Source organism: Lepus europaeus, chromosome 11, assembly GCF_033115175.1.
Source record: "Lepus europaeus isolate LE1 chromosome 11, mLepTim1.pri, whole genome shotgun sequence".
In the NCBI taxonomy this organism is placed as follows: Eukaryota; Metazoa; Chordata; class Mammalia; order Lagomorpha; family Leporidae; genus Lepus; species Lepus europaeus.
In genome coordinates, this window is record NC_084837.1 from 112,461,804 (window position 1) to 112,485,577 (window position 23,774).

Here is a 23,774-nt window from a genome sequence, read left to right on the forward strand (position 1 = left end):
ATAGAATCCGGCGCCCCAACTGGGACTAGAACCCAGTGTGCTGGCGCCGCAAGGCGGAGGATTAGCCTGTTAAGCCACGGCGCCGGCCTAATATCCCCATCTTAAAAGTCTTCCTGCCACAGTCAGTGTTAAAGCATAGTGGGTTACCTATGGTGCGGCATCTCATATGGGCGCTGGCTCGTGTCAGCTGCTCCACTTCCTGTCCATCTCCCTGCTAATGGACCTGGGAAAGCAGTGGGGGATGGTCCAAGTGCTTGGGCCCCTGCACCCACATGGGAGACCTGGAGGAGGCTTCTGGCTCCTGGCTTAAGCTTGGCCCAGGCCTGGCCATTGCAGCCACTTAGGGAACAAACCAGGTGATGGAAGACCTTTCTCTCTTTCTCTTCCCCTCTCTCTGTAACTCTGCCTTTCAAATAAATAAAAATTTAAAGTCTTCCTGCCCTGGCCTCTACAACAGTCTTCTCTCCTGCTTCTCAGTCTCTTTGCCCAGTTTGTCTAATAGTTGCTCCTAAAATGATACTGTTTCAGCCAAGTTCCATCCTGACTTTTCTTTTCTCCCGCTGTCTTTCTGGAGAGCATCTGACCCTGCCCATTATTTCCACAAACTGATGCCTCCCCCATTTATCTCATGCAGACTGGCATTGTGACTCAGCGAGTTAAGCAGCCATTTGGGATGCCAGCATTGCATATTAGCGTGCCCATTGGAGTCTCTACTGCTCCACCTCTGTGCAGCTTCCTGATAACGTACCAGGAAAGCAGCAAACGATGGCTCAAGTACTCTGGTCCCTTCCTGGGGTAGCCAGGGTGGAGTTCCTGACTCCTTGCCTTGGGCTGGCTCAGACCTGGTTGTTGCGGCCATTTGGGGAGTAAACCAGCTGTCAGGGGATTCTCTCTTTCTCTGTTTCTCCCTCTCTGTTGTTCTGCCTTTTGAGTAAGTAATCCTTTTTTAAAGAAGATCTGTTTCATGTCTGTTCTCTCAGGATGTGTTTCTGGTAATCTGCGGGACATCTCCATTAATTATGCTGCAAGTACTTCACACTGGCCACTCTCTATCTGCCTATCACACACACGTACCACGTTCTTGCCTTGGCTGATAGGAAGTCCATAACCACAGATGTGGGAGTCACAAGTCGCCTCTGACCCTTCCTTTTCCCTCAGAGATGGCGTCCTCGGCCTGCCTCCTGCGAGGACCGCCTGCGCCCTCTGCTCCCCTCTCCAGGCCTGCTTGCCCGTCCCTCCCAGTCTGTTACCACAGCCTCCTGACAGCCTCCCTTTCTCCTGCTGTACCCAGTGCTTTCTGCCTGGAAGGAAACCAGGCATCTTTGGAGACCTCCTCCGTGAAGTCTTCCATAGCATTCTCGTCATGCATAACAGAAGCCTCACGCGCAGTCCCATGCCTCCCTGGCACTCTACAGCCTGTTTCCGTCCCCGTGTTGCATTGTAATCATTGCCTGTTCCCCTTTGGGGGTGCATTCCTTCAGAACAATGACCGACGCTCATGCTGCTAGCTGTCCTCCTGCCACCGTCCCCTTCCCATCTCCCCCATGCCCTCCCTGGCCCAGGGATAGCCTTGTCATCCGTTCCTTTTCCACGTGTGATAAAGTTGATCCGGACCATCATCTGTCCCTTCTAAGTGCACCCCTCAGAAGGCTCAGAGGTGGCTGCTGGAACCAACTGGTGGGAGCAGAAAGTTGTATCTGGTTTGTTAACACTTGGAACTTACTGGATTTCCTAAGACGTTCTTAGATGATCTGATTATCAGTGAACGCCAGAATGCAAGAAGTAGGCTGTACAGTGAGAGTTACCTCTTCTGCCTTCACGGGCCCTCTGTTCTGTGACAGGGCACACTGCCTCTCTCTCCCATTCCTATTCATCTCCTCGGTTAATGGCCTTTCCCTTCCCATGGAGAAACCTGAAAGGCGGCAAGGAAAGTCGGACTCTGCGCCTGCGCAAAGCTCTAGAAGGGGAAAGGCCGTTTGGGGAGAAAGATTATAGTTAGTTTTTTTTTGTTTGTTTTTTTTTTTTACAGGCAGAGTGGACAGTGAGAGAGAGACAGAGAGAAAGGTCTTCCTTTTGCCGTTGGTTCACCCTCCAATGGCCGCCGCGGTAGGCGCGCTGCGGCCAGCGCACCGCGCTGTTCCGATGGCAGGAGCCAGGTGCTTATCCTGATCTCCCATGGGGTGCAGGGCCCAACGACTTGGGCCATCCTCCACTGCACTCCCTGGCCACAGCAGAGAGCTGGCCTGGAAGAGGGGCAACCGGGACAGGATCGGTGCCCCGACCGGGACTAGAACCCGGTGTGCTGGCGCCGCAAGGCGGAGGATTAGCCTAGTGAGCCGTGGCGCCGGCCTATAGTTAGTTTTGAGACAGTATTCTTTATGGAACCAGTCCGATTCGATCAAACACTGAAACCGTCTTTTTAATCATTCTGTGACTGCGATGGAGACAGTGCTCCATTGACACAGATTGCAGTGGGGGATTAATTCAAGCACGGGCATGTCCTCTTGCTGGCACAGTTTGCCTTGAATTCTGATAGATGAGGGGAGTCTGATGCTGCTGATGAATGTTTGCGCTTGTGCTTGTCCTTCAGGTTAGCCCACCCAGAGGCCCCTTTCGGCAGTGGAGCTACATCATCCACCAGCAATCCAGAATTGGTGGAGGACCTCTGCCAAGGTCAGTTGCTACAGAATGAGGCCTCAACCACAGCAGAAGGCACTGAGCAGAGGCATGAAGATGAGGTAAGCCATGAGGTGTCCATGCTATCGTCCACTGCGGTGCCCAGAGAAGCACCGGACCCAGGAGCTGTGGACTGAAGGTGTCTGTCTTAGGCTGAGACCTGCAGAAAGTTCTGTTTGATATTTCTTGTCCTTGCTTAGAACCCTGTTGGTGGTTTTAATGACACAGAGACAGGTAGGCTGTTTCTCTCCCCTGCCCAAGAATTTACCCCTGCCTGTGTTAGATGCCCAGGAAATTTTTGTTGAGTGAGTGAGTGATTTGATGAGAAAAGTAAAGAGCAGGAGTTGCACACACACTTGTTCAGGGCCACGTCCTGCAGCCCGGAGCCTTCTGTGCTAGAGGGTTCCTCCCACTCGTCGCGTCCTTCAGCTCCCAGGGGGTGCCTGTCTCTGGTTTTCACAAGGGCCCTGTATGGGCCTGCACAGTCATGCTTGTCATCTAGGAAAAAAAAATAAATCACCATTGATTTTTGTCTCTTTTCTTATTTTCAAAAACTAATTTTGGGGGCCAGCATTGTGGCATACCAAGTAAAGCCACTGCCTGCAACACCAGCATCCCATATGGGCGCTAGTTTAAGGCCCAGCTGCTCCGCTTCCTGTCCAGCTCCATGCTAATGCACCTGGGAAAGCAGCAGAAGACGGCCCAAGTGCCTGGGCCCCTGCACCCACGTGGGAGACCTGGAAGAGGCTCCTGACATTGGACTGGCCTAGCCCCAGGCCACTGTGGTCATTTGGGGAGTGAACCAGCAGATGAAGATCTCTCTCTGTCTTTCTGTAGCTCTGCCCTTCAAATAAATTTTAAAATATGGCCGGCGCAGTGGCTTAACAGGCTAATCCTCTGCCTTGCGGCGCCAGCACACCGGGTTCTAGTCCCGGTCAGGGCACCGGATTCTGTCCCGGTTGCCCCTCTTCCAGGTCAGCTCTCTGCTATGGCCCAGGAGTGCAGAGGAGGATGGCCCAAGTGCTTGGGCCCTGCACCCCATGGGAGACCAGGAGAAGCACCTGGCTCCTGGCTTCAGATCAGCACGGTGCGCTGGCCATTGGAGGGTGAACCAGCAGCAAAAAGGAAGACCTTTCTCTCTGTCTCTCTCTCTCACTGTCCACTCTGCCTGTCAAAAAATAAAATAAAATAAAAAAATTTAAAAAAATTTAAAAATCCTTAGTAGCTTTAATATTACTAAGTGAATGAAAAAAAAACCTAATTGCAAAAAAATACCATTTGCCAAGTAAGTTCTCGACCATTTTTCCCTCCAAACAGATTTATTGATCATAACAGAAATCTCTGATACACAAGTGACCTGGGTCTGCTGCTTCACAACATGATCCTTTTTAATAACTTGACTGGTGTGTGTGTCTAAATAGTGTATAAAAGCAAATAACTCTAACATAAGGAGAATAGTGCCCATTGCACATTAAAGAAGTGACCCAGTGACAGGGTCTCTGGTTTTATAAGATTACATATGGGACCCAGTCCCTGGGACAGGCTGCTGGAGAACTGGTAAGAGGTCTCACAGCACCTTAAATATGTTTGTAGGAGAACAGTACCAATTAACATGCTGTGTGTACTGGTAAAATTATGAAACGAAAATACAGTGTTCCCTATGTCTCATTGAAATGACCAGAGGAGGGGCTTTGGTGAATCATCAGACTTCATTTCTTTTTTTTTTTCTCCCTTTTTTTCAAAGTGATTTAATCTTTTGATTTAACTAATAACTTACAAAGACCTCTGACTTTATAAAATATACATCTTAAAGGAGCAAATTGTCAAGCCAAGGAACAGATCTTCACTTTGGATATATTATACTCTACTAAAATTTTTCTGACATTTAGATACTAATTGAAAAATCTGTACGCTCTCTGCTGCGGGAAGTAACTCGTCCCTGAGTAGTACCAATGAGAAATACCCTTCCTGAAAGATTTTTAATCCCTGTGCTATAGCTTGTCTCTTCTTTCGCCCGTGGCCTGGGACAGCATCTCACTGTGATCCGCTCTTCTGTGCAGTGTGTGGTCCTGCATTTCTCACTCAGGACACTGCGCTGGCAGGAGGCAGCACCTGTTGAGCTGTGTGGCCCTGGCTCCCCGTATTCTCACTTGTGGCCATGAGCACAAGGATGGCCCTTGAGTGCAGTGGTTCATGGCATGTGCATGTCCTGCACAGAAGGGTCTGCCAGTGAACCATCTGGAATCCCTTCTTGAAAACTGCACTGCAGACACACATACCCGGGACAGATGTGGAGCGCTCTGCATGTCTAGGGCCTTATTCATCGGAAAATGAAACTTCCGGTTCTGTGTGTTACAGTTTATTGTTGTTGAGATATGTGTGGGGATTGTCATCATCTGTTTTTTTACTGTGCTTTGTTTTGTAGCAAAGAAGTAAACGAGGAGGTTGGTCCAAAGGAAGAAAGCGGAAGAAACCTCTTCGAGACAGCAATGCACCCAAATCCCCCCTTACAGGATATGTCCGGTTCATGAATGAACGTCGAGAGCAGCTTCGAGCAAAGAGACCGGAAGTCCCGTTTCCAGAAATCACGAGGATGTTAGGCAACGAATGGAGCAAACTGCCTCCCGAGGAAAAGCAGGTAACGGCTCTCTCCTCGTCCTTAGCTCGGTGTTGATTCTGTCTCTAAAGTAGCTGTGTCGGAGAAGCAGAGAGGAGCGACGCGTGGTTTGCCTTGCAGTTATGAGGCCTGCATCCCCCATCAGAGTGCCAGGGTTCAATACCCACTTCACCTCCAGCTTCCTACTAATGTGGACCCTGGGAGGCAGTGGTGATGGCCAAGTAACTGGGCTCCTGCCACCCATGGGAGAGACCTGATTGCATTCCTGGCATCATTTGAGAAGTGAACCATTGGATGGGAGAACTCGCTCATGTGCGCTTTCTCCCCCTCTCTCCCTCTTTGTCTCTCAAATAAACAAACAAACAAATAAAAGCAAAGAGGATGGATGGTTGCTTCTCTGATTTTGTTACAGAGCCTAGAAGACCAGAATAATAGGATCCTTCATAGCTCTTTTCTCTAACAATGGTTTTTAAACTTTGTCAGGGTTTGCTGCAGGGATGTGAGCAGGAGGTAGGACTCCCCTCAAACACAGCAGCTCCACTTCCATGAGTGTTTGATTTCTGTGCTAAGAGTTCACATCAGACTGTTTTGCGAAGTTGTTCAATATTAAGAAATTAAGAAATCAGTCAACAAGATCTATTCCACTGAGTTAAACAAAAATTGTGAATTAAATGGGAAGAAGTTCATTTGATAAGATGCTGCAGTTCACATCAGATTTTTGTTTATGGGCCAGCATTGTGGCACAGCAGGTGAAGTGGCTACTTGCAATGCCAGCACCCATATCAGCACTGTGCAAGTCCTGGCCGCTTGGCTTCTGACCCAGCTTCCTGCCAATGGCCCACGGACTTGAGCCCCTGCCACCTGTGTAAGAATCCCAGATGGAGTTTTAGACTTCTGGCTTCCAGCTGCAGCCTGGCTCAGTGCTGGTTTGTTTTGGTTTTTTTTTTTTTCCCCCTATATTTGGAGCTCACCAACAAATGGAATGTCTCTGTCTCTTTCCTTGTCTCCCTCTCTGTCTCTCCCTCCGTCTCTCCCTCTGTCTCTGATGTTGCGCCTTTCAAATAAATAAATCTTTTTTTATAAAAAATATTTTTGTTTCTGAAAAGGATTTTACTGCTTTAAGAATTTTTTTTAGCTAGAGTTCTGGCAGATTTTACATACTACGGAAAATAAAGCAAGAACTACTTGAATTCTTTCTCATCTAAGACAGAGACTAGCCCTGTTGCCAAACTGAAACAAATCCATTTGTTGAAGAGATTTGAGGGGAATTAAGGACAAGGTAGCCTTGCACTGGGTGAGATCCCACTGAAGCAGAGCGAGGCTGAAAGTTCCCACCAGCCCCAGCGTCTGAAAGATGTCTTTATTCTTTTATGTCTTAGACTCATAGATCTGTGACTTAACGCTCTTTTTTTTTTTTTTTTTTTTTTTTTTTTTACTTATTTGAGAGGCAGAGTCACAAAGAAAGAGAGAGAAAGGCCCTCAATGCTCTGGCTAACCCCCAAACAGCCATTATAGCCAGAGCCAGGCCAGTCCGAAGCCAGGAGTCTCCTCCGGGTCTCCCACGCAGGTGCAGGGGCCCAAATAGTTGCACCATCCTCCACCACCTTCCCGGGCCATAGCAGAGAGCTGGATCAGAAGAGGAGCAGCTGGGACAGGAACCGGTGCTTATACACAGATGCCAGTGCCACAGGCAAAGGCCCAACCCACTACACCACAGCACCAGCCTTGACTTACCCTGTTTATAAAGAATGTCAGACAGGCTAAAACCAAATTGGAAAATACTCTCTGGGTAATTAATTGAAGTCAAACACTTTTAAGAGGTTAGATCACATCGCTGTTTGTGGTAATAAGCTAATATAAAGAATATATCATGCATTGTTTTGGCTTTACTATATAAAGGGGTCAGGAACAGGGACATACTAGCTAGATTATGATTTTCTCTTGTTTCTTTCAAAATTAATGCATATCCATTGTTTAACTTTTTTCAGACAGTACAGAAATGTCTAAATGAAGAAGCAAAAGTGACACTTTTCTCCAGGGATGACCACTGTTAGTTATGTGGGGCAAGAGTTTTGTGTTTCTGCTCTTTTCACTTTTTCTTTGCAAATAGTTTTAAATGTTCAAGTTACAAACAAAAATAATACAGAGAACATCCGTCCATGCTTTACTCAGATTGAAAGTGACAGACAGATTTGCCTGTTGACACATTTCATCCCATTTCTCCATTTCATTGCACTCATACTTGTACACACCCAATCTCTCTCTCTCTCACATGCACACATGCAGTTTTTTCTGAATCACTTCAGGGAAAGTGACATATAATCATGATCCTTTACTCCTGGATATTTCAGTGTGTATTAGAAATATTCTCTTATGGAGCCGGTGCTGTGGCATAGCTGGTAAAGCCACCCACCGCCTGTGATGCTGGCATCCCATATGGGCACCAGTTTGAATCCCAGCTGCTCCACTTCTGATCCAGCTCCCTGCTAATGGCCTGGGAAAAGCAGCAGAGGATGGCCCAAGTACTTGGGCCCCTGCTACCCACATGGGAGACCCAGATGAGGCTACTGTCTCTTGGCTTCAGCCTGGCCCAGCCCCAGCTGTTGTGGCTATTTCGTGGTGTGAACCAGCAGATGGAAGATCTCTGTCTCTCCATCTCTCTCTCTGTACCTCTGCCTTTCAAATAAATAAATAAATCTTTAAAAAAATTTTCTCTCAAATAAACTGTAATCAACTAAGTAAGAGCCTTCCTCCTCTGAGGAAGGCTTTTGTTTGTTGTCTATTATTGGTATGAAAACAAATAGTTATTATTGCTATGAATTCTTTTTTCCCCAGTGTTTTCTAACATTGTACATAATGATTTCATTGCTTAAGTGATCCCAGATTTGACTGGTTCACTCTCCTCTGTGTCTGGCTCATATGTGGCGCAGAATTGTCAACATAATTTCTAATTCTGGTTTGTGTTCATTCAGAAGCAGTACGTTCATATTTTCTTATACATAGTTTGATGAGTGCACAGCTGAAGACATTAAACAGAATAATCCTGGTAGACCATGACCCTCGTTTAAATAATTAATAGCACCCAGCAATCAGAGCACGTGGATGTAGGCTTTCTCGGAGTAGTCTGTCTGGGGATCCATAGGATGAGGTCACTCTTTTTATGTTCCTTGTGTCTCTGGCACTAGTGCACCACTCTTCTGGCTCTTAAAAGGCCACTTGATGCATGAGATCATCCCCTCAAAATGGGTTGGCAAAGAAGCTAAATAATGATCCATCCCCTGCCTTGGAAGACCTAAGTGTGCCTGTTGGCGTGTAGGCCTCCTGGGGACTCTCATGGCCATGTGGAATTACATCTGTGGGGTTGGAGGAGCAACAGTCATCATGTTCATGGGTTTTTAATGAGAATGACCTCAGTAGGACTTATGTTTCTTAAGGAAGAAAAGACAGTAGTCTAAAAAGTGAGAAGCACCTATTTCTTTTATAACCAAGAGGTTATATTTTTATTCTAATCATATGACTTGGTTTTCTGAATCTCCCTTAAAGTATATTTTATGTATACTTTTCTTTCTGTGTTCTACTTCTGTTTTCTTCAAAAGGGTAATTAGTGTTTTACCTTTAAATAAAGTCTCAGTTTGTTAAGAATAATTCCACATTTCCTTCCTAGCGTTACCTTGATGAAGCAGACAGAGATAAGGAGCGGTACATGAAGGAACTGGAGCAGTACCAGAAGACAGAGGCCTACAAAGTTTTCAGCAGGAAAACCCAGGACCGGCAGAAAGGCAAATCTCATCGGCAAGGTATCGGGCCCAGCACCGCAGTGTAGCTTGCTGTACCTGACGGCACAGTGCACTTAGCCTGTTCTCACATCACCTTGGAACTTGCTCACGGTCACGTGGCCCTCTCAGAACTTTCCTCTGGCTTCCCACACCTGGTGTCCGTGATTTGACTTTTGCCCCAAGACCTCTATCAGTTGTCTGTGTTTTCCTAATTCTGTTTGGGCCGTGCCTACTGAAGTAGGTAACTGAGTGCGTACTGCCCCTCAGCCTGTCCTGTGCCGTTTCTCCCAGCCTCCGGTGAGCCTCTCTCATTCATTCGTGTATACATGCGTTCAAAGAATACTTACTGAACACGTGTATTAGGTAGCAGGCTCTCTTCTAGGTGTTAAGGATGCAACACTGAACAAGAGGAACAAGATCTTGTCTTTTGGATCTTGTATTCTCTGTTGAAATGGATCATCACTCTTACAAGTCTGACCCCAGCACACTGCCAGAGGAGCACCGGCCACACCCAGGCTGCCCGGGGGCCTCCAGCCGGCCTGTGTTTCCTGTCTTCTCCCAAAGGGAAGGGCTGTCTGCTGTGCTCTTGTGCCTTCCTGTGTAAGGGATTCCCGTTCACTCTTGTTGACTGACAATAAGTAAAGCCAGGAGGGAAGGTATCATAGGTTGTCAGTCTACATAGTCCAGTAGGTTTTGTAGTTGGGCGCAGGCATAATAGAGTTTTTTATTTTGTTGGTTTTTTTCTTAACTGAATGTTCTCTCATTCTTTCATATTTCAGATGCAGCCCGGCAAGCCTCTCATGACCATGAGGTAATCGGCCTTCTGTCTGCACGTCACATTTGTAGTAATGTCAGTGTTAGACGTGGTCTCCTGTGTGTATGTTGTGCCAGGGGGCCAATGTTTCCTGCCCATAATTCAGGTTAGGTAGACTACTTTAGCTGAGGAGTTCTCTACATAGGGAAGGCAGACATCGTGAGTCTGTCCTTCAACTACTGCCCCTAACCGCAGTCTTTTCCTGTTATCTACGGATTTTATTGCCTCTAAGTGCCAAAGATGACTGGAATTCAGAGTGAGGGATAGAAACGAGGGCCAGATGAAGGATATAACTCAACTGTAGTTTATCATCACCAGATACCATAGTCTGACTCTCATTGTTGTTTAGGAATCAGCGTGTGGTTAGAGTGAAGCATTCAGCTATGGTGTCAGTCATGCACAGTGACAGGTCCACAGGTCCTCTCCCTCCTTTCCTGTCTCTCCTCACTGGCAAGTGGTTAGTCACTGGCCTCTTCGCTCCGCCTTGGTTCTGTCCCATCGACAGCATTTAGGCCTGTGTTGTGTGTGTGTGTAAGATTTAGGCCTGTGTGTGCTGGCTGTGCTGCAGAAAGAGCTTTAAATATATTTGTGTAGGCTATAGTTAATACATGCTTGTACAGAAATAAAACCTGCGGCAACTCCATACTCTCACACACTCAGTGACTCCTCATTGCTTACAATATCACATTTGAGTCCAGCACCATTCGTAAATGTCAGCCTCCCATGCTCGGTGCCGGCACTGCTGTCTTCCCCGTGCGCGCCGCGCTCTCCGCCTCGTGCCTGTGCTCCTGGTGCTCCTTCCCCACCCTTCGTCCCCTGCCTGCTCCGAATTCTAGTCGCCCTTCAACTCCTTTCCCAGTCTCATGTCCTCCTTTAGCTCCTCTTGCTTCCTTCACTTCCCTTCGGCTCTCGTGGCTCTGTTCTCCCCTGGGCCCTTGGCTCACCTGGCCTGGTGTTGAGGTTATTCTGGCACTTCCATTACTCACACTCACGGATTAGGATCTCTCTGGGGGCACACGTGGTCTGCTCTCCAACGTGGCTGCCAACCTTGTGTGTAGGAGCCAGTCCATACGTGCTTGTGTGTAGGAGCCAGTCCATACGTGCTTGTGTGTAGGAGCCAGTCCATACGTGCTTGTGTGTAGGAGCCAGTCCACATGTGCTTGTGTGTAGGAGCCAGTCCATACGTGCTTGTGTGTAGGAGCCAGTCCACATGTGCTTGTGTGTAGGAGCCAGTCCATACGTGCTTGTGTGTAGGAGCCAGTCCATACGTGCTTGTGTGTAGGAGCCAGTCCACATGTGCTTGTGTGTAGGAGCCAGTCCACATGTGCTTGTGTGTAGGAGCAAGTCCATACGTGCTTGTGTGTAGGAGCCAGTCCGCATGTGCTTGTGTGTAGGAGCCAGTCCACATGTGCTTGTGTGTAGGAGCCAGTCCATACGTGCTTGGCTGCTTTGGGACAAGAACACATTCGAAGTTCACCTGAAATAACAGTGGAACTTCAACCGAAGATAATTTTGTGGTGTACTCTCTGCATGTATTTTTTAAGCAAATCAAGGAAATCATTTCTTCAAAATAGTAGTTTATCTTGAGATTATAGTTACAGAAGGAGAAGCATGGTAAATATGAGCATTCTACTTTATAAATCGCATTCTAAATAGTTATGTGAAACATGACTGTGTGCTGGTTACGGTGAAACGGCAGGAGTCTGTTTTGCTTGAGAAACATGGTATGTTTACTTTGTGTTTTAAGTCATAATTGGATAATGTTACAAGCTTTCCACATTACTGGACACTCACGTGAGAAGTACTTACTTCTCTTTTCTTTCGTGTACCAACCCACCAGTGTCATAAAATGTCCATACTTCCTTTTTCCCTGCTCTGTAGCTCCCCTGTGCTTCTGGCTACAGAAGAGAACTTGTGCAGTGCCCTGAAACACAGGTCTCACTCCTCTGGTCCACCGCTCCCTCTCTCATCCCTTTAGATTTTGCTGGCCAGGCTCGATGTGGCACTCCTGTCCTCAGTAGAGTTGATTATAGTCAGAAAAGATAGAGTAGATTCAGTTCCTAACAGCTACTGCTGCTGCTGATGATGATTTTATAGATGAACCTTTTTATTAAAATACACTAGTATGATACGAATTTCTGTAATTTCTATGATTATGAGAAGGAATGGGTCTCTGTGGTTTTCCTGTTTGGGGATTAGACACATGTCAAACCAGACGAGAACAGAAGGTGTGGGTGGGTGGAGAGCCAGCGACAGCTTCTCAGACATGCCTGCGGTGGGTTCTCTAAGCACTTGCAGGACGGCGTTCTCCCGGCAAGGCTGCTGATCGTTGAATGTCCCTCACTGCATCAGCTTGTGTTTGTCGTTGAGTACCAGATTTCCCAAACGGAGCGTTTCAGAACAATTGCTGTATGAAAGAACTGGTCTGAAAGTCCTTGCGCTGCTTTCGGGCACTGTTTAAAACTGTTTTTAAAGCTGTTGCACAGGCAGTGTCTTACGTAAGACTCGCTGTAGTATGACAGGCGTTCAGGAAAGGCGGCAGTCCCTGAGAGTGGAAAGCTGCCCCGTGGGCCAGGGGAAAGGAGGCGCTGGGTCCGCTGCAAAGACAGCCAAGGGGTTGAGCGGGTTCCTGAGTGAATAAGGACAAGAGCAGCAGCTGCGAAGGCCCCAGACACCATGGGTTCCAAATGCACGCTGTTGTGCTTGTCTGTGGGGGCAGAAATGCAGACGTGGTAGTCTCCGAGCTCACCATGGAATCCTCTCCGCGGAGGGCCTCGCTTTGCCAGTGGGGGAGTGACTTGGCTAAGACAGGAAAGAGCTGACCCAGGAGCACTTACTGAACAGCATGAGAGGCAGGAGTGTGACTGAACCCCAGGCCTCCTGGATCTGAGTCCAGCATTCTCGACAGCACAATGCCACGCTTCCAGACTAAGCTCGCCAGTGTTGCGTGTTCACATGGGCAAGACTGCTCTGAGATGTCAGCAGAATGTGCTGCCAGTGAGACAGGAATGTTTTGGTTTGTGTACAGTAAAGAAACTGGCTGTATTCCTAAATGGATTTGGGTCCCAGAGACACTGTTAACTTGCCAGGTGCTGGAGAGAGCATCCTGGAGCTGGAGTGCTGACCTGAGAGCCACTCTGCATAGCAGTGGGCACTGGGGCCTGGCACACAGCACGGGCGCGCTCCCCAGAGGAAAGGGCGCTGGAAAGAGGCACATCACACTCCCAGAGTCTGGCCCTGAGCCTAGATCACAGCAGAGTAGGTTCGGTTCAAAAGGACCTCTGTTCTTGGACCCTCTGCTCAATATATAGAAGGGAAACCAAAGGGAGGAGTGCTTTTGCTCCTTTCAAACCAGCCAGCTAGACCGAGGAGTCGGCTAGGTACCCCTCAAAAACAAGTCTGCATCTCAGGTGAGAACTAAGAACAAAGAAACAGTAATTTTGTTTCTCCTTTAATTTATGAGAAATGACACGCAGCCTGAGCAAATTAGGCCCTTCCAATGAGGGAGGAATCAGATCCTTCGGATTTTAGTCCCTTGAGCAGTGCTTGGAGCGACGTCAGCATAGCCAAGCCCCCAGGAGGACCCTCTCCATGCCAGTGACGTGCTCAGAAGTGGAGAGGGCTGATGGCTTTTACTACCACTCTCCCTCTAGAAAGAATTTCTCCGTTGCCTTTCAGCAACTGGATGGTTTCATTGAATTGCTTTAATGCTTCTTACTTTGCACTCTAAGAATCTGTACCAAGGGGCAGCACGTCGGTGCGGCTGTGTGCTGCTAGCCTCTGCCCTCACGTAATTAGCTAAGTTTGGACTGCTCTGGCTGGGAAGAGAACAAAATGAGCAGGCGGAGCGTTGGAGACCTGGAGAAAGCCCTCTGTACCTTAGCAGTAGTCCCGCACATCCCCACTGCCTGCTGTCCGGTGCCGAGACCCACGGCGAGGTAGCTGATCTCACGCAGGTCCGTGTGGTGGACAGGAGACTGAGCAGTAGGATGAGAAAGCCGGAAGACTGTGTCCTAAATCTCATGTGCAGTTACATTTAGCTGCGTTATGTCTTGCATGTGCAGGGAGTGTATGCCCTAAATTTCCTGTTTTCCGGCAGCAACCTGGTTACAGAATCAAAGCATATGGTTAGCTGACAGGGTGGAAAGAAAGCCGCCGTGACGTGTGTCTGACATCCCTCCTGGAACCAGCCTTTCTTGCCCACGTATTAGTGCTTTTTGAGTACACTGGGAACTGGCTTCGCACATTGAAACTTGGGGGGGAGGGGGCTTTGGTTAATATTCTGTTGTGTATGTTTTTCTGGGAAACCTTGCTTTCAGAGGAAAACGAGAGGGTGGCCGGTGCCGCGGCTCACTAGGCTAATCCTCCGCCTGCGGTGCCGGCACACCGGGTTCTAGTCCCGGTCGGGGCGCCAGATTCTGTCCCAGTTGCCCCTCTTCCAGGCCAGCTCTTTGCTGTGGCCAGGGAGTGCAGTGGAGGATGGCCCAAGTGCTTGGGCCCTGCACCCCATGGGAGACCAGGAGAAGCACCTGGCTTCTCAGTGCAGTGTGCCGGCCACAGCGCGCTGGCCGCAGCGGCCATTGGAGGGTGAACCAACGGTAAAGGAAGACCTTTCTCTCTGTCTCTCTCACTGTCCACTCTGCCTTTAAAAAAAAAAAAGAAAGAAAACGAGAGGGTACAAGTTAGAGATTGTCCTTGGCTAATACTTAGTGCTTCCGACAGTGTTTGTCATCGGTGTCTTCCTTGGTCAGATTTGACAGGCAGTCCTCACAGGCCAGCCCCGTGCCAGGCACACTCCAGTGTGCAGGCAAGAGTTCGGCTGTCAGAACCCCTCTTAGGCTGTGAACCCCTTCGCTTTGCTACTGGGCGCCAAATCATTTTTTTTTTTTTTCAAAGATGAAGATCAGTAGTGCCAAGAGTAGAAAAACTACATTCTAGGGCCAGTACTGTGGCATTAGGCCTCCACCTGAGGCCCCAGCATTCCATATGGGCACTGGTTCGAGTCCCGGCCACTCCTCTTCTGATCCAGCTCTCTGCTGTGGCCTGGGACAACAGTGGAGGATCAAGTACCTAGGACCTTGCACCCTCGTGGGAGACCTGGAAGAAGCTCCTGGCTCCTGGCTTCCAATCTTCCAATTGGCCCAGCTCCGGCTATTGCAGCCATTTGGGGAGTGAACCAACCAGCAGATAGAAGGCCTCTCTCTCTCTCTCCATAACTCTGCATCTGAAGTAAATAAAAAAAATTTTTTAAGATTTATTTACTTATTTGAAAGGACAAATTAGAGAGAGAGAGAGGCTTCCATCCATTGGTTCCCTCCCCAAATGGAGCAATGGCCGGAGCTGTGCCAATCCGAAGCCAGGAGTTTCCTCCGGGTCTCCCACGTAGGTGCAGGAGCCCAAGGACTCGGGCCATCTTCGACTGCTTTCCCAGGCCACAGCAGAGAGCTGGATCAGAAGTGGAGCAGCCGGGACTTGAACTCGTACCCCTATAGGAGGCTGGCACTGCAGGTAGTGGATTTATCCACTACACCACAGTGCCAACCCCATAAATAAATCTTTAGAAAAATTACATTCTATCTCTAGTTTTAAACATGTTTTTGTAGTATGATTTCTAAACGTTTTGTTTACTGCACTGTTTGTGTTATAAAGGTTTGGGAATCTTCACATTTTATTGTCAATTTCTTCAGTATTCATTTCATACTGTTTTCTTTACCATCTTATATAGTACAAGATTTTGAACACTATGCTAAGACACTTAAATAATTTATATTCATAATGCTTTCAGCTTCAGATTCACCACAGAATTGACATGCAAACCATCTTGAAATATTGAGCTTTTTCTTTGTTTCTTTTTTTTTAAGGTTTATTTATTTATTTGAAAGCCAGAGTTTGGAGAAAGAGATGTCTTCCATCTGCTGGTTCACTCCTCAGATGGCCACAAGGACCAGGGCTGGGCCAGACCCAAGCCAGGAGCCAGAAGCTGCTTCTGGGTTTCCACATGGGTGGCAGGGGCCCAAATACTTGGGCCATTTCCACTGCTTTTCCAGGGCCATTAACAGGGAGCTGGATTGGAAGTGGAGCAGCCAGGACATATGGGATGGCAGCAGCTGTACACACTATAACACGGCACTGGCCCATGACCTTATTCCAAGGATCATTGTGGAATAACATATTTTGCATTGGTTTTATGAGACTTTTTCATTCTTGATGACTTACTGATGAATTCTAGACTTTGTTACTCTGTTCTATCTCACACAATCTGTAGCTTTCTCGTTTCTGACTTCTTGGTTTTACATTTTTGTTTTTCCTGTGTCTGAAGAAAGTCTGAAAGAGCCCCAAAGGTAGTGTGCCCCTCATAAAGTAGATGCAGCAGTGGCATACCGCTGCGGGTGTTGACAGCCAGCAGGTCTCTGCCTGAAGCCCTTGTGACTGCCCTGCAGAGGAGCTGCTAGGCCTGCCTCCCAGGGCGTCTGCGTGCGTGCCTGGGTCCCTGCCTCAGCCGCTTTGACGGCCGCGTGCTGTGAGTGTGGAAAGCGCAGAGCAGACAGACAGCTTCCGGGTTCTCCGTTAGGAAAGCGTGCACAGGTTTAAGGCTTTTCAGTGCACCCGAGAGAACGGAGCACGCGCCCTGCTTGTGCTCTGGGAAAGCAGTGACGAGGTGAGGCCTTGCCCAGTGTCACCTGGACGCCCCGGCTCGCCCTGCTGCTTGAGACCCGGCTGTGGGCCGGCGCTCAGCGGAGCTCTGAGAATTCACTGTCGTTTCTCTCGATTCGCAGAAAGAAGCAGAGGTAAAGGAACGCCCCGTTTTTGACATCCCCATCTTCACAGAAGAATTCCTGAACCACAGCAAAGGTGATGGCTGATGGGTCTGTCAGGGCTTCAGTTCCCCGGCGAATTCCCTGCCCGGTGTAGGGATGGTAGGGAGAGCCCTCCTGAGGCCCACCCGACCCAGCGCAGGCACCGGTGCCTGTTGGCAGGGCTGCTCTGGGCTCTGGTCAGAGGGAAGAAACGTAGATCCCGGATCCGTGGCTCACGGCGGGGCCTGGGACCCTCTGTCCAGGCGGGCGCCCCTGTGCCAGTCTGAAATGCGGAACAAGTGAGGGGAAGGCAGGCGCCGTGGCAGTGCAGGCGGGGCCTCTCCCAGCCCCCCGCGCGACTTTCATGCTGGAACTGCACCGTGTGCCGATCTTGGGCTGCATGTGGGCAGCTTTAGGAATCAGAAGGGCTCCAGGGCGCCAGGCCTTTCCCTGTGGGATTGCTGCGTGGAGTGCAGGCGCGTGGGGAGGGGGAGAGCGCCCAGCCGACCCCCGAGACGCCTCCTCACGCTGCCGCGCTCTCGGTGTGCTGTGTCCGCAGCTCGGGAGGCGGAGCTGCGCCAGCTGCGCAAGTCCAACATGGAGTTCGAGGAGCGGAACGCGGCCCTGCAGAAGCACGTGGAGAGCATGCGCACGGCGGTGGAGAAGCTGGAGGTGGACGTGATCCAGGAGCGCAGCCGCAACACGGTCCTGCAGCAGCACCTGGAGACGCTGCGGCAGGTGCTGGCCAGCAGCTTTGCCAGCATGCCGCTGCCCGGTGAGGGCGCAGGCGGCCCCGGGGGCCGGAGGGGCTGGGGCGGGCCGCGCTGGTGATGGTGGCGCCGCCATCTCCCCGGGGAACTTGGGGTGGGGGGTGGGGGTTGCTGGTAGGGTGTTCTGTGGGTCTCGTAGTTGAACGTCAGTGTTGGCTAAAGTCACCCAGAATGCCAGCCTCGCCGGTCATTCACGTTTTTGGGCCACTTCTAGTTTAATGTAATTTGTTTTCCTCTCTATTAAGCTTAATTTGATCTTCAGAAGCATGGGAACTGAGTGCTAAACCCTGAGGGAAGCACTCTCTCCATTGTGCCTTTGCTTGCTTTGTATGTTTTTGTTTTCATGGGGAGGAGAACACGACGCTAGAATTTCTGTAGACGCTTTTACGTGGGGGTGGCCTGGCAGTCTCTTGCCTTCCGGCCCATGCAGTTTCTCAGGGGCTGTACAGCACTTTATTCCCTTCTGTTTCTGCAGAGCGTGGATTAGTGCCATCTCTTCTGAGAGTCAGCGTCTGTCTTCTGAAATCACGTTGTGCCTGTGGGCCAGGGCGTGTTAGAGGCGCCGTGCCCTTGCTGCGGGTTCACTTACGTGTCCCGTGGTTGCACAGAGTGGGAAGGACTTTCTTACTGTCTCTCCTGTCTCTGCAGGAAGTGGAGAGACTCCGACAGTGGACACCATCGACTCCTATATGAACAGACTGCACAGTATTATTCTAGCCAATCCCCAAGACAACGAAAACTTCATAGCTACAGTCCGAGAAGTTGTGAACAGGCTTGATCGCTAGGGAGTGGTGAGTGCCCACTGATGGGATGCCTTTGTGCTGCCTTCGTCAAAAATAAGACAGCATCAGACTTGATCAGCACTCTGGAAAAAATCCTGGAATTCCATTGAGTTCACAAATTGGAGACTTGAGATTCTTGCTAAATGTAGTAAATAATGTTAGCTGATAAAATCAAGACAGCTTTTTTCCAGTGCATGCATAGTTTAGTGGAGGAACCATGACTTTTGTGGTTGGAGCTCAGTTCGAGCTTTGATGCAAGTTGTCCTTGAGCCTTCATTTCTTCAGGCATTTGAAGAGTCGGTGAGAAACTTAGCGGAAACCACCCCAAAAACAACACTCAGATGGGAAAAATGCTACTTCATTGTTAAAATTCCTTTTCCCTGGAAACTGTTAATGATTTCTAAGTGGTCAGTAGCACATTGAAACAAACCAAAAAAGAGAAGAGAGAGAAAATAAGCTTTTTTTTTTTTTTTTTTGACAGGCAGAGTGGATAGTGAGAGAGACAGAGAGAAAGGTCTTCCTTTTTGCCGTTGGTTCACCCTCCAATGGCCGCTGCGGCCAGCGCACCGCGGCCAGCGCACCGTGCTGATCCGAAGGCAGGAGCCAGGTGCGTCTCCTGGTCTCCCACACGGGTGCAGGGCCCAAGCACTTGGGCCATCCTCCACTGCCTTCCCGGGCCACAGCAGAGAGCTGGCCTGAAGAGGGACAACCGGGACAGAATCCGGCGCCCTGACTGGGACTAGAACCTGGTGTGCCAGCGCCACAGGCAGAGGATTAGCCTATTGAGCCTCAGCTCTAGCCCGAAAATAAGCTTTTTAAAAGTATATTCAGCAGGGGCCGGCACCGGGGCTCACTTGGTTAATCCTCCACCTGCGGTGCCGGCTTCCCACATGGGCGCCAGGTTCTAGTCCTGGCTGCTCCTCTTCCAGTCCAGCTCTCTGCTGTGGCCCGGGAAGGCAGTGGAGGATGGCCCAAGTGCTTGGGCGTCTGCACCTGCATGGGAGACCAGGAAGAAGCACCTGACTCCTGGCTTCGGATTGGCGTAGCCCTGGCCATAGCGGCCATTTGGGGGGTGAACCAATGGAAGGAAGACCTTTCTCTCTGTCTCTCTCTCTCACTGCCTAAATCTATCAGTCAAATTAAAAAAAAAAAAAAAAAGTATATTCAGCAAATGACTGGTGGTGAGTGTTAGAGTCTCTGTGGAGAGTCTCCCAGTGCAGTCTGTGTGGCACTAACGGACGGTCAGCACACGCCGTTTCCCAGAGGGAGTTGGTTATCCACTCACTCCGGATAGGGAGTTCCCACAAAATTGTTAGCCTCAGTCAGTTATTCCATCCCTTCAGGCACGTAAACTGTCTGGAAACCTCAGGGCTGGTCTACACAGTGAGGTGGCCACATGTGCTACCACAACAAGAGTCAGCAGCAGGTGCGCCTCTCAGGCTGTGCGGCCATGGCTTTGGATCTTGGATTTGTCCTGCAGGTAGGCGAACAACTGTCATTCATTCTCCAGCTTAGCTGGGACTGGAGCAGCGTGTGGAGCAATGAATAGAACCTGCTTTTCTTTATCGAATGAGGCAACTTCTGCAGGCAGAGGCAAAGGCACGAGTGCTTGTCCTTCTCAGTCAAGCCTTCCCGTGGCAGCCATACGAGTAGTCCTTGACCCTGTAGCCTCAGCCATGCGCTGAGGGGAAGGAGCGCTGTCCTAGCGAGCAGCCAGATGGATGGACCATACCTCGAAGAAATGGCTGGACTCCCCACAGGATGAGGAAGCGACGCAGCTGCTGCTGCTTGCGTGGGAACAGCTTGTAAGCCCAGGCCTGGGGTTTCCAGGAGCTCGTCTTCCTTCTCATTTTCACACAGGGTTTTCAATTAGCACTCTTGTAGGCTTGAAAAGACAGCGCTGGGAGTAACGGCATGGAGATCGTGAAAGCACAGAACTGATCGCAGAGTGCCGCCTCCTGTAGGTACAGGGTGGTGAACACAAGGACGGAACCTGAGTGGTTTTCGCTTCTGAGCATTTTGTAGGAAGACTCTCCTCACGCTTTGTCGATCTTAAGGGTCTGCTTCCTGGGGTGTCTGACACCCTGGAATGTCACCATTATCCTTGACTTTAACCTACAAATATTTTGCCCTTGGAAAAAAATGTCAGAAAATGTAAACTGCTGTATTACTATAGATTTTTGCACTCTAGCCGTGCAACTATAACTAAGAATGGTTTCCTGCACTCCCCAAAAACTGCCAAATGAAACAGTTAAAAGACTGTGATTAATACTAGCTTGGCCTCATTATACAAATATGTATAGACAGCCAGGCTGATGTCCCCAGCACTCATGGTGCAATTAATTACTCTACCATGAGCTCGGCAGAGGTTCCATCCACTGTCAGGAGCCAGTGAGTGAAGGGAAGCTGATGGCTCCAAGGTTCAGGGGGGCATACACATATTAGAGCCAGCAGGACCCGTTGGCAGTCCAGAATTGACACAGAAAGAGACGGACTCCAAAGAGGAGAGCTCTCTGCCTGAGCCCACCTGAGTGAGTGAGTGAGTGAGGAGCCCAGCAGGTCTGCTGTCACTCGGGGGTCCCTAAAACTCTGCTGTGAGGAGACCTGGGAGGGCTGGGGGACCGCACTGAGCGGTCCCAGGAGGCGGCCGTGAGATAGAGAGGAAGTTGACTTTTACTTTTTAATTTCCACCCAGGAATTAAGAAGTTCTGAAATTCTGGCCAGCCCATTTAAAGATCATGTTTCTGAATACACAGCAGAGGATTTCGTGAGCTCTGACTTCCTTGTAGCTAACTAGGGCCTAGAAATGAGTGCTGCCAGGAGGAAGCCGTGGGGGACTCTTAACTTGAACAGTGACCACTTGATGCAAGCTGTCAGAATCCATATGTTGCCTAATTTCAGTTGAACCTAATGATAAGTGTCTGGCTGCTTGAGGATTGAAATAAAATCTCTCTTGTGTGATTGCGTGTTTGTGTGAGCAAGCCGCCCTTGGACTCACACTTGGAGAAATTTGACTCTGATCTGCACACATTCTGTGGGCTGGGGCAGGGTGCTCACTTCCCGTCGCCAGGAGTGTCCCTGACAGTGGCGGGACTAGAGCAGGGGCGTGTGCTGGTTGAGACGTCACGCAGACACCTCCGGGAGGCTGCCTGCCGCGGCTCCCCGCCTCAGCCCTCGGAGGAGCAACCCAGCCTTGTTGGCCGCTGCCACCCAGTCCTTATCTTTTTGACGTCATCCTCTCTCATGTTGTTCTTCAGGTCTGCACATTCCCAGACGTTCTCTAAGTGTTCTACCTGCGAAGAGTGAGAAGCCACCCATGGAAATGTGAGCTAAGTGGAGGCCGAGGAGACCTTTACTTAGGAAAGAACTGTCCGTGGACCGTCTCCTCCCCAGCAGCATCTGGGCGGGCAGCAGGAGAGCCCTGTGCATGAACCTCCTGAGGACCCTCACGTGAGGGCCACACCCCGCCTCAGAGTGTGGCCAGCTCCTCCCGTCTCCAGGCTCCTGTCGTTTGTGTTCTGTTAGTGGTCTCCCGCGGGGGGGACGCTGAGACCCACATCTACAGCAGGAAGACAGACCTCCCACATTGCAGTTCCCATTGGACCCTCTGGTTGGCCAGCACAGGTTTTCCTACCTAGCTGTCCCTTTTTTTAATGCCGTGGAGGGAAGGGGTGCGCCTTCCCTTCCCCCACCCCACACGCTGTCCAGCTCCATTCTCTGACCTCTGGGCTCTGCTGCTCTGCAGGGTTTCTCTTCTTGGCTGGGCGAGGTCTTCTCCTATCAGGGCCCTGCTGTGACTCCAAAGAAAGGAACTCCTGTTGACTGTGTCCTGTGGGGCGCAGCTGAGTTCCCAACCCGGAGGGGACACGCCCTCTCCTCCCCATGCTGCCTACTGTTCTCAAGCACTCTCATAGGCCCCGCCGCCCCCAACAGGGTCTTCTGTCCACACCTGCAGCCTGTGTCTTGTGGGGCGCTTTGCTGAGGAAAAGGCCATCAGCAAACGGGAGAAGGGAGAGGAGTTCCTCACTTGGTATTGCAGAGGAGCCCAGCGTCTCCCCGTGAAAACTGACGGAGTCCCCGTCGTCTTTGGCGTGGGTTTGGACAGGACAGTCGGCCACAGCAGTCTCGGGGCCTGACCGAAGGGGCACGGAGGAGCTCGGGCCCTCGTCATCCTCCTGCAGCCCTATATCCGAGTCGGAGTGAGAAGACAGGCCTCCGTCCCCCTCCTGCCCAAGGGAATGGAGAGCCTGCTTCTCCCGCGGCCTTTGTCCTTTTCTGATGCTCGGGAGCACAAGGCTGCGGTGGCAGCTGAGATCCTGGGAGTGAGGCTGAGGCAGGTGGGCAGAAGCGCACCAGCCGGACACTCCCCGCCGTGTGGCCGCCTTCCCTTGGGCTCTCCTGCCCTGGTGTGGGTGTCAGTCCAGAGGAGCACAATAGCAGCCCCAGCCTCGTGTGTGAGCACAGACCAAGTGTCCGCGCTGACGCCCGCTTGGCACCCTTGGCACCCTTGGCAGTGGTTCAGAGTCAAGGCCCCGCTGTGATCTGCTGTTGACCTGGGCGGCTCTCCCACCTCTCTGTTCTCCTGGTCTCACCTGTTTCTGCCAGTTCTCGTAGACGCCTGGCCTGTGACGTCCATGCTGGAATGCACTGTAGCGGACGTCCAAGCTGGTTCTGCAAGTCCGTGTCTGCCTTCTGCCGGTGATTTTCCTGCTCCTCCCTTCCTCCTAACGGCTCTTTCTCCCATGTGTGCCGTTCTGCGCAGCTTTGTCAGCACTGGTTTTGTGACAGTAGAGGCTGTAGCTCGGCCCAGAGCTCGCCTTTCTCCGACTCTAGGCGGCACACCGCGGTGACCGGACACGTGCACATTCAGGAGCGTGTGGGCCCCCCACAGTGTGGAATGGCTTTCTGGAGACAGGCGGCTTGCTGTGAAAACGCTGGCTCTCGCAGCAGCTGTGCCCTCGGCGCTGGTGGCCGGGCCCTCAGGTTCTGCAGGGCGGATCTGCCACTCCTCCGTCTGCATGCTCAGGAGGTGGGCGTGAGGCCCGGGACTCGCTGCCCTCCCATTCCGTGCCACAGATCTCCTCCTTTTTCTCCATTTAAAACACAAGGAGCAGCTAAGGAAGGGAGACAGCTTTTTATTTCTGACACATTTTGGGAAATAAAATGGTGTACGTGAGTTCGGGACTGTTGAAATGCCAAGTTTTCCTGTAAACGTGTTTTGTAACTAAACTTTTAAGTTTTCTTTGTTTTTTAAAAAGTTGCTATGCTCGTCTGACATTTGTCTCATTAAAACTTTTCTATGTGAGCCACCTGGTTCAGCGGTTGCTCGTTTTGTAATGAAAAAGCCCTGCTCTGCTCCTTCCTCTTAAAGACTTTGTCAACTGTGCGTCAGTCATGAGGTCGTTAGGTTTTCCAGGCAGCGGCTCATCCGTTTTACTAATCGCGTATTCAGAATGGGCCTTCCCCTGTGTGAGAGAAGTCAGTTATTTTAACATACCTTGAAACAGCACCACGAGTCGTAATTCATTATGAGGCGGCCGTG

The 23,774-nt window shown here is 50.4% G+C and overlaps 1 protein-coding gene across 1 annotated transcript in view; it reads left to right on the forward strand.

The window, feature by feature from the left end:
• HMG20A (high mobility group 20A) overlaps window positions 1–23,539 on the forward strand; it is a 78,993-nt gene extending 55,454 nt beyond the window's left edge. The window contains exons 3-10 of the mRNA XM_062206410.1: window positions 2,591–2,738; window positions 5,102–5,314; window positions 8,958–9,090; window positions 9,849–9,880; window positions 16,660–16,735; window positions 17,240–17,455; window positions 18,099–18,241; window positions 21,490–23,539. Coding sequence (XP_062062394.1) covers window positions 2,591–2,738; window positions 5,102–5,314; window positions 8,958–9,090; window positions 9,849–9,880; window positions 16,660–16,735; window positions 17,240–17,455; window positions 18,099–18,235 — 955 coding nt within the window. The 3' untranslated portion in view covers window positions 18,236–18,241; window positions 21,490–23,539. The remainder of the gene's footprint in view (window positions 1–2,590; window positions 2,739–5,101; window positions 5,315–8,957; window positions 9,091–9,848; window positions 9,881–16,659; window positions 16,736–17,239; window positions 17,456–18,098; window positions 18,242–21,489) is intronic.
• The last annotated feature ends 235 nt before the right edge of the window (window positions 23,540–23,774 follow it).